General features: G+C 44.3%; 1 protein-coding gene across 1 annotated transcript; it reads right to left on the bottom strand.

Annotated features, from left to right (window-relative positions):
• Nucleotides 1-3993: 3993 nt before the first annotated feature.
• On the bottom strand, nucleotides 3994-7744 carry LOC124060174 (leukocyte elastase inhibitor-like). Its single transcript, XM_046390796.1, has 7 exons — nucleotides 7523-7744; nucleotides 6702-6885; nucleotides 5851-5988; nucleotides 5648-5765; nucleotides 5377-5519; nucleotides 4731-4898; nucleotides 3994-4481 (listed from the first exon to the last, which is right to left on the bottom strand). Exons 2-7 carry the CDS (start codon nucleotides 6867-6869, stop codon nucleotides 4077-4079), a joined length of 1140 nt encoding a protein of 379 aa, XP_046246752.1. The 5' UTR covers nucleotides 6870-6885; nucleotides 7523-7744; the 3' UTR covers nucleotides 3994-4076.
• Nucleotides 7745-13425: the final 5681 nt, after the last annotated feature.

Here is a 13425-nt window from a genome sequence, read left to right as displayed (position 1 = left end):
TTCGTGTCAGCTCCAAACACTCAGAGCACTCAGAGTCCGTTAAACACCAAAGACCCCCTCAGTTCAGAAACATCACACAAACTCAGGAATCATTCTGTTAGGTCTGGATTTTTATTCTGCACACGGTGTTTGTTTTCACTTTGTCTCCTGAAGGAAATCCACCCGTCCATCAGTCCATCCATCCACCCACCCATCCATTCATCGATCCACCCTTCCATCCATCTGCTCTACTACTACTACACAAAGACACACAACCACACACACTCAACGTATAGAAGCCAGTTAACCTAAAGTGCATGTTTCTGGAATTGTGGGACCATACATGTCATATTGTGCAGAAATTTGGGGAAATGTTGGTAAAACAATTCAATATTTAAACTTTAACCTGAATCATTAACAAAGCTTCATATTGTGAACATGCTAATAATCTTTTCAAGGAATCCAATACTCCAATAAATTTAGGGACCTTGAAAACCTTGAAAACCTTGGAAATACCATTTCGCGCTATAAACAAAAATCCAAGATGGGCATTATAATTTAAGGGGTTTGTTTATTTTTGGAAGACATAAAGCCAGAGCTAATGTTACTACTGTTAATGTTACTATTACTACTCCTTTTTTGGTTTTGATGTGAATTATTAAAGTGTATTATGCATTGTGATGTATGTGACCAAAAATAAAATCGTTCATTCATTCAACAGAAGTTTTTCTTCTGAAACACGTCGTGTGTGGAAAGGTGCGTCTGTGCTATATGCCGTGTAGATTACGTCTTGTCTCCACCCATCACAGGGCCTCATAGTGTTGTCTTGGCAACCACTGATACACGATAAACACCTCTGATTTATGGCGGCCCTTGGACTCCAGACCTCTCTGTTACATAACCGCCTCCCATAGGCTGTCCCACTATAGATGTCCTTGTCCCTCCTTCTTCCTCACACCTGACGTTTTATCGTGTACCGATGTGAGTTCTGGTTCCTCTGTGGGTGTGCCACCAGTGACTGAACAGGTTTCTATGAACATGAGTCACTGAAGATTGCCTCAGCTCCACCTGCTGCTCCACCTGCTGCTCTCAGTGATATTATTTCACCATTATTAATGAAACTGAGCAGGTCCATCCATCCATTTTCTACACCGCTTATCCGTCAGGGTCGCGGGTGAGCTGGAGCCTATCCCAGCTGACTACGGCCGAGAGGCGGGGTTCACCCTGGACTGGTCGCCAGCCAATCGCAGGGCCAACACTCAGACAGACAGACAACCACACACTCTCACACTCACACCTAGGGGCAATTTAGAGTAGCCAATTAACCTAATGTGCATGTTTTTGGTATTGTGGGAGGAACCCGGAGAACCCGGAGAAAACCCACGCAGGCACAGGGAGAACATGCAAACTCCACATAGAAGGGCCCAGACCGGGATTCTAACCTGCAACCCTCTTGCTATGAGGCGACAGTGCTAACCACTGCACCACCGTGCCACCCGAAACTGAGCAGGTTTTATTTGGAATTTGATTATTTTATTTTTATCTTATTTTCACAGCACTGGTTCTGTTGTTCAGTAAAGAACCACTGGGCCGCCTGGAGACTCCTCTGAGGCTGTTCTCGTCCACAGCTTTTCAGGTCCAGAGGAGCCTCTGCTGACATCCAGCAGTCTGATCAGGCTCAGGTCCCCGAGCTTCAGAGTCCAGCTCTCTCCTCTGGGGGAGGAGATCTGAACCTGTCAGCTCTCAACTGGATTACAGTGAGAACTGGTCACATCATCTTTTAACCTTCAAATCAGTTGTTTAATCTGAATCTGTTGTAATATTATTATGAGTTTGTAACGTGAATGAAAAGATCTGCCAGTTGAAACTCTGGGGTAGCAATGGACAGTGTGTCCAGCCCACAGTAAACTGAATTAAATACACAGTATGTATACAGTGTTGGGATCTCTTTGGAAGAGAATTTACTCCATACGAATGGAGATTCTGCCACCTAGTGTCTCTTTTGGCTTTTGCATGCTTCAGAGAACACAATTCCAATCTTAGTTTGAACCTCCTCAACTCGGCTCTTTGCTGCTGTGATTGGAGTCATTGAAGCTGCTGTCAGCAATATTCCATCAGTAATAATCACACTGATCAGGTTTTATTTGGATGATTTGATTCTTTTACTTCTATCTTCATCCTTATTTTTATCATTGAGACCTCGCAGATGATGGTGACGTCTTCTGACCTTCAAATCATTCATAACCTCCACCGAGGAGGTCATGTTTCCGGTTCTGTTGGTTTGCTTGTCAGCACACTCACTTTGTGGGGACTCTAATTCCTTATGGGGACAAAGGTTCCCATAATGGAAATCGTTAAATTATAGGCTGAAGGCTCTAAAGTTAAGTAGAGGTAAAAGTTAGAGTAAGGCTTAGGGTGAGTCCCCAGGAAATGAATGTAAAACTGCTGTTACGCTCTGTCTGTGGAAACCTGAGCGTAGCATTAAAACTGATTCTCCTTTTTCCCAGCTCCCAAGGATGAGCAGTGCCACAGCAGAGTGCCGTCCAAAACCAAGAAAATAACCCAAACAGGCTTGCTCACAAATAAAAGAAAATACAATCAGCTTAAATAAACTCCCTGACTAAAACAGGAGAAAAGCAGAATTACACAAAAGGGCTTCCCACCCTTACAGATACTTTGACTGCTTGTTTGGATCAGGACTATTTACAATATTTACATAAGGAGAAAGCTCTAAATGATCTGCTGCGACAAACATCACTCTTCAGTACAGCAGAAGTCAGGATCATCAGGGTCACGTCAGCTGACGTGGACAGCCGTTTTAAAGGAGGTGCCATTAGTCTCCCCTCCAATCAGCAGTCGCTTCCTGCAGCTCGATAACAAGGCAAGAGAAACACAGCAGGAAAAACAGCACCACCTCCAGGCAGGAAGGAGAACAACAACAGCATTCAAATTATGACTCAGGGTCATAACATTATGTAATAACCCTAAATGAGATGGAAAGACAACAGTATGTGTGTGTGTGTGTGTGTGTGTGTGTGTGTGTGTGTGTGTGTTTGACCCTGAATGATCTCAAAGACATCTTTCTCCAGTATCCACATGTACACAAAACGCAGGCTTGGATGCATCTTCGCCTCAACTTGTGATGCTCCACACAAACAGTGAATTTGCGTTTAACAGTAAAATGTCAGTTTGTGTTCCCTCTGACTTGATTCTTCTCACACAATAATAAAAACGATTCTTTCTCTGCGTATGCCCTCAAACACATTGAACCCCGTTTATCCACAGCTCACCTGCTGCAGATACAAATTTCACTGCTGAATTTGTTCTATTGGGGTGAAACACGAGCAGCAAACGAACTGGTTTGCGCACTTCAAAGGCGCACAGTCAGACTCACAACCTTGCTGGGATGTGAAACGTCTGTTTCACTTACGGTACAACAAAACGCTGCCTTGTCGGCTTTGAAGTGTGCTTCAGTGTCACGCCAGCCTCATCTTGAGCACTGCCTGCACTACAACTTAACGTGACTTGAATACACACCCAGGCTTTTCACATTAAAGCTCGAGTCTCCAAATTCCTTCCGTCTCATCTTTTTTTCAAACGACGCCTCAGCAGATATTTGTCTTCGTTGTGGATGCGTTTGATCCTGCTGTCCACCGCGTTTCCCCCTCATCTCGCTGCGATCAGCTCTATGCATGACCTCTACACTAGTTAGGACAGCTGTGCGGTGCTCTGTGATGAGTTGGGTTCTTTTATGTACCCGAGGGCACAGCGAGCTGAGCAGCCTTGTCTTAATATACGACCCTGCAACTCAATAAAGCAGCATCCTTTCAATCCAACATGCGCAGCATTTTCAAGCATATTCATCATTATGCGAAAAAAGTACAGAGCCTGCATGTGTGTGTTTACATAAAGGGGAGGACTGTGTTTGTCTGGGCAGCATAGCTGAACTACTCCAGGGTTTTGAAAGAAGATAATGTCTGCATAATAAAACCCACAGAGCCCAAAGCAGCAGACCTTTTCCACATCTTACATTACTTCAAGGATTTTGCATATTTCATTTGAGCTGGTCCAGGGTCTTCCTCTGCTGGTTCTGTCGCCTAAGGAGACGAAAACCTGCCAAGGAAGAGGATGGACTTGGTCTTGTTGTGCCTGATGAAGAAGAGGAAGGGGTGGTCTGCTGTGAAGTGTTCCTCCCTCAGCATACAGAAAGCTACCATGCCTGCCGTGGCTGCAGCCGCCTCCGTCCCCTCCTCGTTCACCTCCACAAAGGCCTTGTGGGCCACCGTAGACAGGAAGAGTCCTGCATTACCGTTCATGCCAGACAAATCGGCCTTCGCAGCACAGAACACGTCTGTCATGCCCAGTTTGGCCAGAGGCTCGTTCAGCTCGTAGTCCTCCTCCAGCTTGAATCTGGGCAGGTGAACAAAGATTTCTGAGTGGACATCCATGTATTCCCTGTTGGTCCATTCGTCCAGCTTCTCCCGTGTTAGCTCGTTCTCCAGCTGGAACAAAGAAGGGACTGCAAGCTAGTAAACAATGCAAGATTTAAAATCCTTTAAAGATCAACCATGCAAATCTTTTGTGAGGAAGCTAATGCCTTCGACACATTTGTTAGACCTCGTTTTGGTGAGTAACACTGAATGTAAATGTAACTTCTGACCGTTCACAAGAAACCTCCTTTACGAAATGAAAAAAAAGTGCATCATAAAAACTGCTTTTGGTTAGGCGGTTGTAGTTTCCAGATGTTGTACCTTCAGCAGAGGGTCAGAGCCGTCTGTCGACTCCTGGGGCAGCAAGATGAACATGCTGAGCTCCTCGTTCACGTACGGCAGCTCCAGGATCTGCAGTTCGTGCTCCTGAATGTAAATGTAGGGCAGCTTCTTCATCTGGTACATCAACTGGACCGGCCTCGTGTCATTCTGATGTGCAAGAACCACAGAAACTCAGAGTTACTGAATCATGTTGGAGAGTCTGTGTTTAGTTTCTGAAAATGTTCAGCTGCACATCTGGCTGAGTTCAACCGTTTCAAACATGTTGTCTCTCCACATGTGCAAACTTCACAATCAGCACAAACAGTTTCGTGATGCCACGCCAGGCGAACGCTGCGTTGTTATATCAGTGAACGGTTTGGCTGAATGAATTCCATCAAAGACAGGAAGCAGAAGTCGGACTCAGACGCTGCCAAGAGGCGCTACAGCGAGCACGACAGGTATTGGCCCGTCTGTGCAGCTCGTCAGGGGCTTTAAGGGTCCAAACGTTTTTTGTAATGTGCACAAAAATTTTTTGGACACCATTTAATATAATAGATTAATCTTATAGATTCGACTGTTTTCTGAGTGTTTTCTTGCTTTCAGACGAGTCGAACAGTCTAAGTTTAAACCCTCCTAGCCGAGTCACCTTGTTGACTTTAAAGGGCATCTCTTTGGTGTTGGCCACATCAAAGCGGCTGTTCCAGTTTCCCTTGAAGTAGATGGCGTTAACCAGAGCCAGTCTTGTCATAGTACTGACTGTTCCTGGCTTCAGAAGATCTTTAATCTTATCTAAAAGGAAATACAGACACAAAGCAACCACTGATTCAGCAGCACTGGTTCAGAGCTATCGCATGACTGCTTTACAAGCTGGTGAATGTAAGGAAGATTTTGTGTCCGGTCAGGATGTAAACGCTCACTTTCTGTCTGCTGCTCAACCCAGCTGTTGATCTCCCCTCTGCACGCCTCTGGAGACCCGACGAAATCAACAGCCTTCAGGTCTGCGTGGTAGTACTTCTGAGTGGCTTGGAGGAACTCCTGCATAACATCAGTTCAGTCAAACAGTTACCGATTCGGTGTAATTACCTGTGTCATCTGCTGTGAGTGGGAACTGAAAGCTCACCGGCAGGAAGTTGGCAGTATTTTCCCCATAAAGGCGATTGGCCAGTTTCAGGATGTATGATGCATGTGGTGAGTTGATGTCGGCATTGAGAGTCTCGAAGTCTGCGTGGACGCCTTCACCAGAGCTGAATGAGAGGGCCTGCGTTGGAACAACACACCTTATTCAACCTGACACTGTTATGGAGCCATGCTCCATTGTTGTTCTGATGTAGTTAATCTACATGCTAACGCTTTATATTGTAAGGCCATAAATATGCAGACAGGCACGCCCACATACCTTTATGTACTTTATATCTAGAGCTGTTTCCATGGTTTGAGTTATGCTCTTTAGTTCCATTTAAGGTAGCTAAGGCCAATTTAATGCTCTTGCAGCTGGAGAGGTTTTTAAAACCAGGTGAAAAGCCTTCCTACAAGAGCAGAGGCTGTCATAGCAGAAGATTACTGCAAACTGTTGGGGAAAGACTTAAACAAACTGGTCTCATGTCTTTGACTATACACCGTAAGTGCTTTAATCAAACTAAAACAGAGGACAGATCTGTGTGGATTTACTGTACTCTTTCAAAAGCAAAACAGGTTTTATCAATTGGAAAGCGCAACTTGATGTGGAACTGCCGGTTTCTACAAGCTTCCTCCTTTAAGTGAACAACACATCACTTGTTTCAGAGGCCTTTTATGAGATCAAAGTACAGGTGTCATTAGACCTCATCTGTCTGAAGACACACCTGCACCAGTAGAGCTCATGCCTTACGCAAACAGACCAGGATGACAGCATATCATAACGTATGTTACTTTATAACCCCGCTACAAGCTAGGCGGAGACATCAGGTGATGGACGGGTGAGGTGCACGTGACCTTTGCCATCTGAGCAGCTGTGTCTCCTTTAGCGCCCAGGTAAACCATAGCCAGGGCTGAGCTGATGCTCAGCGGGGAGACGAAGATGTTCCCGGTGGGGTTGGCTTGGCTCAGAGTGCGGAGCAGCTCCAAGGCAAAAGCCGTGTTAGAGCTGCTGATGGCGGCCATGACTCAGGACGTTTTCCTGGAATGAGCAGATAGCAACTACATTAGTGTATAATTACATCATGCAAAATACACTTCAGACAGATTTTAACGCAAACGGAAATGCAAGTGACCTAAATACATTTCCCATTGACCTGAAAGAGAACATCTGCATTTCATACCTTAAAATGAAGTTAAACATCACAGTAAGAACGAACGTGATTTAAACTGTGTGGGTAACTGAATGTGAACTTACAAAGGAAAACTGTGCTCCTGCAAGACAAACTACTGATAAACTCATAAACAAATCAGTACACCAATAACACGTACGAAAGGTTCAGTGTTGCCTTTTTACCCGCAGCAGATTAAAACAAGACTTATTTTACCCTTAAATCTGTCTGAAGACTGAAATCTTCTGAACGCATTTGCATATAAAGTGAAATGAAATACAGCCTGAAATGTTTATATTTTCCACAAGTCTCCGACTGATCTGCATAAACTTCAGATAACCGGAAGTAAAACCCGCACACGTCGAGCTCTAAATAACAAACTAGCTGCTTTGAAGTCCAGGCACCACGCGTGTCAGGAGAAGCTACATGATACAGTGCGTGTGCGTGCCGTGCGGTGCCGTGCGGTGCGGGTCTGTCACAGGCCTGAAAGCTGCATCGTTACTTTACCTGCTCTTCGTCCCGCAAAAACAGAAGCCCGCTCCGCTCGCACACACTCCACCCGCTGAAGAGTGAAAGTAAAAAGGGAAAGACGACAGGAAAAGCCCCGCGACGTCCGGAAGGGGAAGAGGGGTCGTGTTTACCACCGCGGCTCATTTATAGCCAACCCTGCGAGCGCAGACTGTGGGTGGGACGCGGCTGCGTGATGGTGGCGGCGCCCAGAGAAGAATGAACGCTGGAATGTTAACGTTTACTTTGCTCTTCCGGTTTCACAATCAAAATGCTGCGCGTTTTCGTGTCAGCTCCAAACACTCAGAGCACTCAGAGTCCGTTAAACACCAAAGACCCCCTCAGTTCAGAAACATCACACAAACTCAGGAATCATTCTGTTAGGTCTGGATTTTTATTCTGCACACGGTGTTTGTTTTCACTTTGTCTCCTGAAGGAAATCCACCCGTCCATCAGTCCATCCATCCACCCACCCATCCATTCATCGATCCACCCTTCCATCCATCTGCTCTACTACTACTACACAAAGACACACAACCACACACACTCAACGTATAGAAGCCAGTTAACCTAAAGTGCATGTTTCTGGAATTGTGGGACCATACATGTCATATTGTGCAGAAATTTGGGGAAATGTTGGTAAAACAATTCAATATTTAAACTTTAACCTGAATCATTAACAAAGCTTCATATTGTGAACATGCTAATAATCTTTTCAAGGAATCCAATACTCCAATAAATTTAGGGACCTTGAAAACCTTGAAAACCTTGGAAATACCATTTCGCGCTATAAACAAAAATCCAAGATGGGCATTATAATTTAAGGGGTTTGTTTATTTTTGGAAGACATAAAGCCAGAGCTAATGTTACTACTGTTAATGTTACTATTACTACTCCTTTTTTGGTTTTGATGTGAATTATTAAAGTGTATTATGCATTGTGATGTATGTGACCAAAAATAAAATCGTTCATTCATTCAACAGAAGTTTTTCTTCTGAAACACGTCGTGTGTGGAAAGGTGCGTCTGTGCTATATGCCGTGTAGATTACGTCTTGTCTCCACCCATCACAGGGCCTCATAGTGTTGTCTTGGCAACCACTGATACACGATAAACACCTCTGATTTATGGCGGCCCTTGGACTCCAGACCTCTCTGTTACATAACCGCCTCCCATAGGCTGTCCCACTATAGATGTCCTTGTCCCTCCTTCTTCCTCACACCTGACGTTTTATCGTGTACCGATGTGAGTTCTGGTTCCTCTGTGGGTGTGCCACCAGTGACTGAACAGGTTTCTATGAACATGAGTCACTGAAGATTGCCTCAGCTCCACCTGCTGCTCCACCTGCTGCTCTCAGTGATATTATTTCACCATTATTAATGAAACTGAGCAGGTCCATCCATCCATTTTCTACACCGCTTATCCGTCAGGGTCGCGGGTGAGCTGGAGCCTATCCCAGCTGACTACGGCCGAGAGGCGGGGTTCACCCTGGACTGGTCGCCAGCCAATCGCAGGGCCAACACTCAGACAGACAGACAACCACACACTCTCACACTCACACCTAGGGGCAATTTAGAGTAGCCAATTAACCTAATGTGCATGTTTTTGGTATTGTGGGAGGAACCCGGAGAACCCGGAGAAAACCCACGCAGGCACAGGGAGAACATGCAAACTCCACATAGAAGGGCCCAGACCGGGATTCTAACCTGCAACCCTCTTGCTATGAGGCGACAGTGCTAACCACTGCACCACCGTGCCACCCGAAACTGAGCAGGTTTTATTTGGAATTTGATTATTTTATTTTTATCTTATTTTCACAGCACTGGTTCTGTTGTTCAGTAAAGAACCACTGGGCCGCCTGGAGACTCCTCTGAGGCTGTTCTCGTCCACAGCTTTTCAGGTCCAGAGGAGCCTCTGCTGACATCCAGCAGTCTGATCAGGCTCAGGTCCCCGAGCTTCAGAGTCCAGCTCTCTCCTCTGGGGGAGGAGATCTGAACCTGTCAGCTCTCAACTGGATTACAGTGAGAACTGGTCACATCATCTTTTAACCTTCAAATCAGTTGTTTAATCTGAATCTGTTGTAATATTATTATGAGTTTGTAACGTGAATGAAAAGATCTGCCAGTTGAAACTCTGGGGTAGCAATGGACAGTGTGTCCAGCCCACAGTAAACTGAATTAAATACACAGTATGTATACAGTGTTGGGATCTCTTTGGAAGAGAATTTACTCCATATGAATGGAGATTCTGCCACCTAGTGTCTCTTTTGGCTTTTGCATGCTTCAGAGAACACAATTCCAATCTTAGTTTGAACCTCCTCAACTCGGCTCTTTGCTGCTGTGATTGGAGTCATTGAAGCTGCTGTCAGCAATATTCCATCAGTAATAATCACACTGATCAGGTTTTATTTGGATGATTTGATTCTTTTACTTCTATCTTCATCCTTATTTTTATCATTGAGACCTCGCAGATGATGGTGACGTCTTCTGACCTTCAAATCATTCATAACCTCCACCGAGGAGGTCATGTTTCCGGTTCTGTTGGTTTGCTTGTCAGCACACTCACTTTGTGGGGACTCTAATTCCTTATGGGGACAAAGGTTCCCATAATGGAAATCGTTAAATTATAGGCTGAAGGCTCTAAAGTTAAGTAGAGGTAAAAGTTAGAGTAAGGCTTAGGGTGAGTCCCCAGGAAATGAATGTAAAACTGCTGTTACGCTCTGTCTGTGGAAACCTGAGCGTAGCATTAAAACTGATTCTCCTTTTTCCCAGCTCCCAAGGATGAGCAGTGCCACAGCAGAGTGCCGTCCAAAACCAAGAAAATAACCCAAACAGGCTTGCTCACAAATAAAAGAAAATACAATCAGCTTAAATAAACTCCCTGACTAAAACAGGAGAAAAGCAGAATTACACAAAAGGGCTTCCCACCCTTACAGATACTTTGACTGCTTGTTTGGATCAGGACTATTTACAATATTTACATAAGGAGAAAGCTCTAAATGATCTGCTGCGACAAACATCACTCTTCAGTACAGCAGAAGTCAGGATCATCAGGGTCACGTCAGCTGACGTGGACAGCCGTTTTAAAGGAGGTGCCATTAGTCTCCCCTCCAATCAGCAGTCGCTTCCTGCAGCTCGATAACAAGGCAAGAGAAACACAGCAGGAAAAACAGCACCACCTCCAGGCAGGAAGGAGAACAACAACAGCATTCAAATTATGACTCAGGGTCATAACATTATGTAATAACCCTAAATGAGATGGAAAGACAACAGTATGTGTGTGTGTGTGTGTGTGTGTGTGTGTGTGTGTGTGTGTTTGACCCTGAATGATCTCAAAGACATCTTTCTCCAGTATCCACATGTACACAAAACGCAGGCTTGGATGCATCTTCGCCTCAACTTGTGATGCTCCACACAAACAGTGAATTTGCGTTTAACAGTAAAATGTCAGTTTGTGTTCCCTCTGACTTGATTCTTCTCACACAATAATAAAAACGATTCTTTCTCTGCGTATGCCCTCAAACACATTGAACCCCGTTTATCCACAGCTCACCTGCTGCAGATACAAATTTCACTGCTGAATTTGTTCTATTGGGGTGAAACACGAGCAGCAAACGAACTGGTTTGCGCACTTCAAAGGCGCACAGTCAGACTCACAACCTTGCTGGGATGTGAAACGTCTGTTTCACTTACGGTACAACAAAACGCTGCCTTGTCGGCTTTGAAGTGTGCTTCAGTGTCACGCCAGCCTCATCTTGAGCACTGCCTGCACTACAACTTAACGTGACTTGAATACACACCCAGGCTTTTCACATTAAAGCTCGAGTCTCCAAATTCCTTCCGTCTCATCTTTTTTTCAAACGACGCCTCAGCAGATATTTGTCTTCGTTGTGGATGCGTTTGATCCTGCTGTCCACCGCGTTTCCCCCTCATCTCGCTGCGATCAGCTCTATGCATGACCTCTACACTAGTTAGGACAGCTGTGCGGTGCTCTGTGATGAGTTGGGTTCTTTTATGTACCCGAGGGCACAGCGAGCTGAGCAGCCTTGTCTTAATATACGACCCTGCAACTCAATAAAGCAGCATCCTTTCAATCCAACATGCGCAGCATTTTCAAGCATATTCATCATTATGCGAAAAAAGTACAGAGCCTGCATGTGTGTGTTTACATAAAGGGGAGGACTGTGTTTGTCTGGGCAGCATAGCTGAACTACTCCAGGGTTTTGAAAGAAGATAATGTCTGCATAATAAAACCCACAGAGCCCAAAGCAGCAGACCTTTTCCACGTCAGAGACAACATGACATTTCTAGTCTGGTTGCTCTGAGAAAGAGATGCTTTTCACTGGATGTGCACACAGTCTGGAGGTATGCTGTCCCTGATGCAGTGATACACAGTTATCTTGCTGTCAATAAAATAATGAGAATTGTAAAATGTATTAATGTCCTTCTTTATCTGAACCAGTAAATACAAAGTGTTTTGCAAAGTGCGTGTGTGCTGAAGGGCAGTCCGACACAAGCTGGGTCCAGGCCGTGGGTGGCTTTAACAGTGATCTGAAGTAGTCTCAAAAACATTTATTGAATTATGCACATTTGAAGACCATCACGATAATCAAAGCATGAGAAAATGAAAGCACAATTGTGCGATTGTTTTCTCTCAAAATAGATGAAGGAAGAAAAACAGCTTGAACTTGCTCTCAATGACCCTGTCCTGTTTAATTAAAAGGTCTGAACTGAATTGAAATTGAAAGAATAGTAATAAGAACTAAAAGGGAGACATGCTCAAATCCCCATAAAATAGTAAAATCAACACAAAATAAATGTCAGTAGGTGTTGGCTGAAGCCGCCGACATTCCAGGCAATAAAGTTATGCATCTGCACGTTAACGTACATAAACGTCATGGAGCGTTCGGATACGATCGCTGTGAGAATCTGATCACATGATGCACAGTGGGGGAAGACAAACATCTTCTGGCACACACTGAAATACTACACCCATATAACATCAATAAACGACACTTTTATCCAGTCTGGGAGGGGAACAAACTCCAGGTGTCTTCCTGACAGATTCTGAGATTCATATCTGAGTTGGAGTCTGACTTTGCTTCTGTGGACAGTAAAAGTTTTACTGGTGGTTCAGGAGAAAACTTTCTCATTCTGTTTTATCTGGTTTATGGAGTCAGGGGATTTTTGGTTTCTTTTTCATTGTGAATTTATTTTTTCTGACCTGAATTTAGACTGGTCTATTTATTTTACATAGTCTCACATTTTATGTATAAACACACACACATATATATATATATATATATATATATTAACTCTGAATGGATCTCTTTCTTCTTCTGCCTCTTTACTTTTAATAAACCATTTGTATTAAAGGTCACACATGTATTAAAGCTTTTATGCGCATCTCCATTCTGTTCTGAGTCCATTTTTATTAAATTAAGATTAATTTTAATAAGTTCCTCTTGTCCCTTGAGAAGAAAGGCTTTTATTGTCCTCCCGGAAACCCTGTGAGAATTATGACTTTCATATCTATATGCTCTTTCAGTGTCTTATCAGCATTAGTGCTCATAAATGTGTCATTAAAGCGCACATGCTGGCTGAATACAGTTGTTTTTACAGGGGTTTGTGTGGCTGAATGTCTCTGGAGTCGCAGCAGTGTGGATGTGGTGATCTTCGGATATTCTTTGAGATTTGTATGTCATCAGCACCGGTGGGACCCTGATGTACATCCAGCATGATGAGCATGTTACTCCCCTGACTGTCATGGGAAGTATTCGCAAAAGGGGCGGCTGGCTAGCGTTCCATCTGCATAACATATCTCTGGAAAGGTTAAAGCCGCCTCATTTGCCGCTTCAAAATCATCTCTCCCTCAGCGATTTATATTTTCATGTTATCCTTTATAC

Source organism: Scatophagus argus, chromosome 6, assembly GCF_020382885.2.
Source record: "Scatophagus argus isolate fScaArg1 chromosome 6, fScaArg1.pri, whole genome shotgun sequence".
NCBI classification, from domain to species: Eukaryota; Metazoa; Chordata; class Actinopteri; family Scatophagidae; genus Scatophagus; species Scatophagus argus.
The sequence above is the reverse complement of the archived record's forward strand: the minus strand, read 5'-3'. Positions and strand labels throughout refer to the sequence as shown.

Coding starts and splice junctions, on each gene's coding strand:
- LOC124060174 (XM_046390796.1), bottom strand. CDS start 6,869: ATGGCCGCCATCAGCAGCTCTAACACGGCTTTTGCCTTGGAGCTGCTC. Junction 4,899..5,376: donor TGCCCTTTAAAGTCAACAAG/GTGACTCGGCTA, acceptor CTTGCACATCAG/AATGACACGAGGCCGGTCCA. Junction 4,482..4,730: donor GCTCTGACCCTCTGCTGAAG/GTACAACATCTG, acceptor TCTTTGTTCCAG/CTGGAGAACGAGCTAACACG.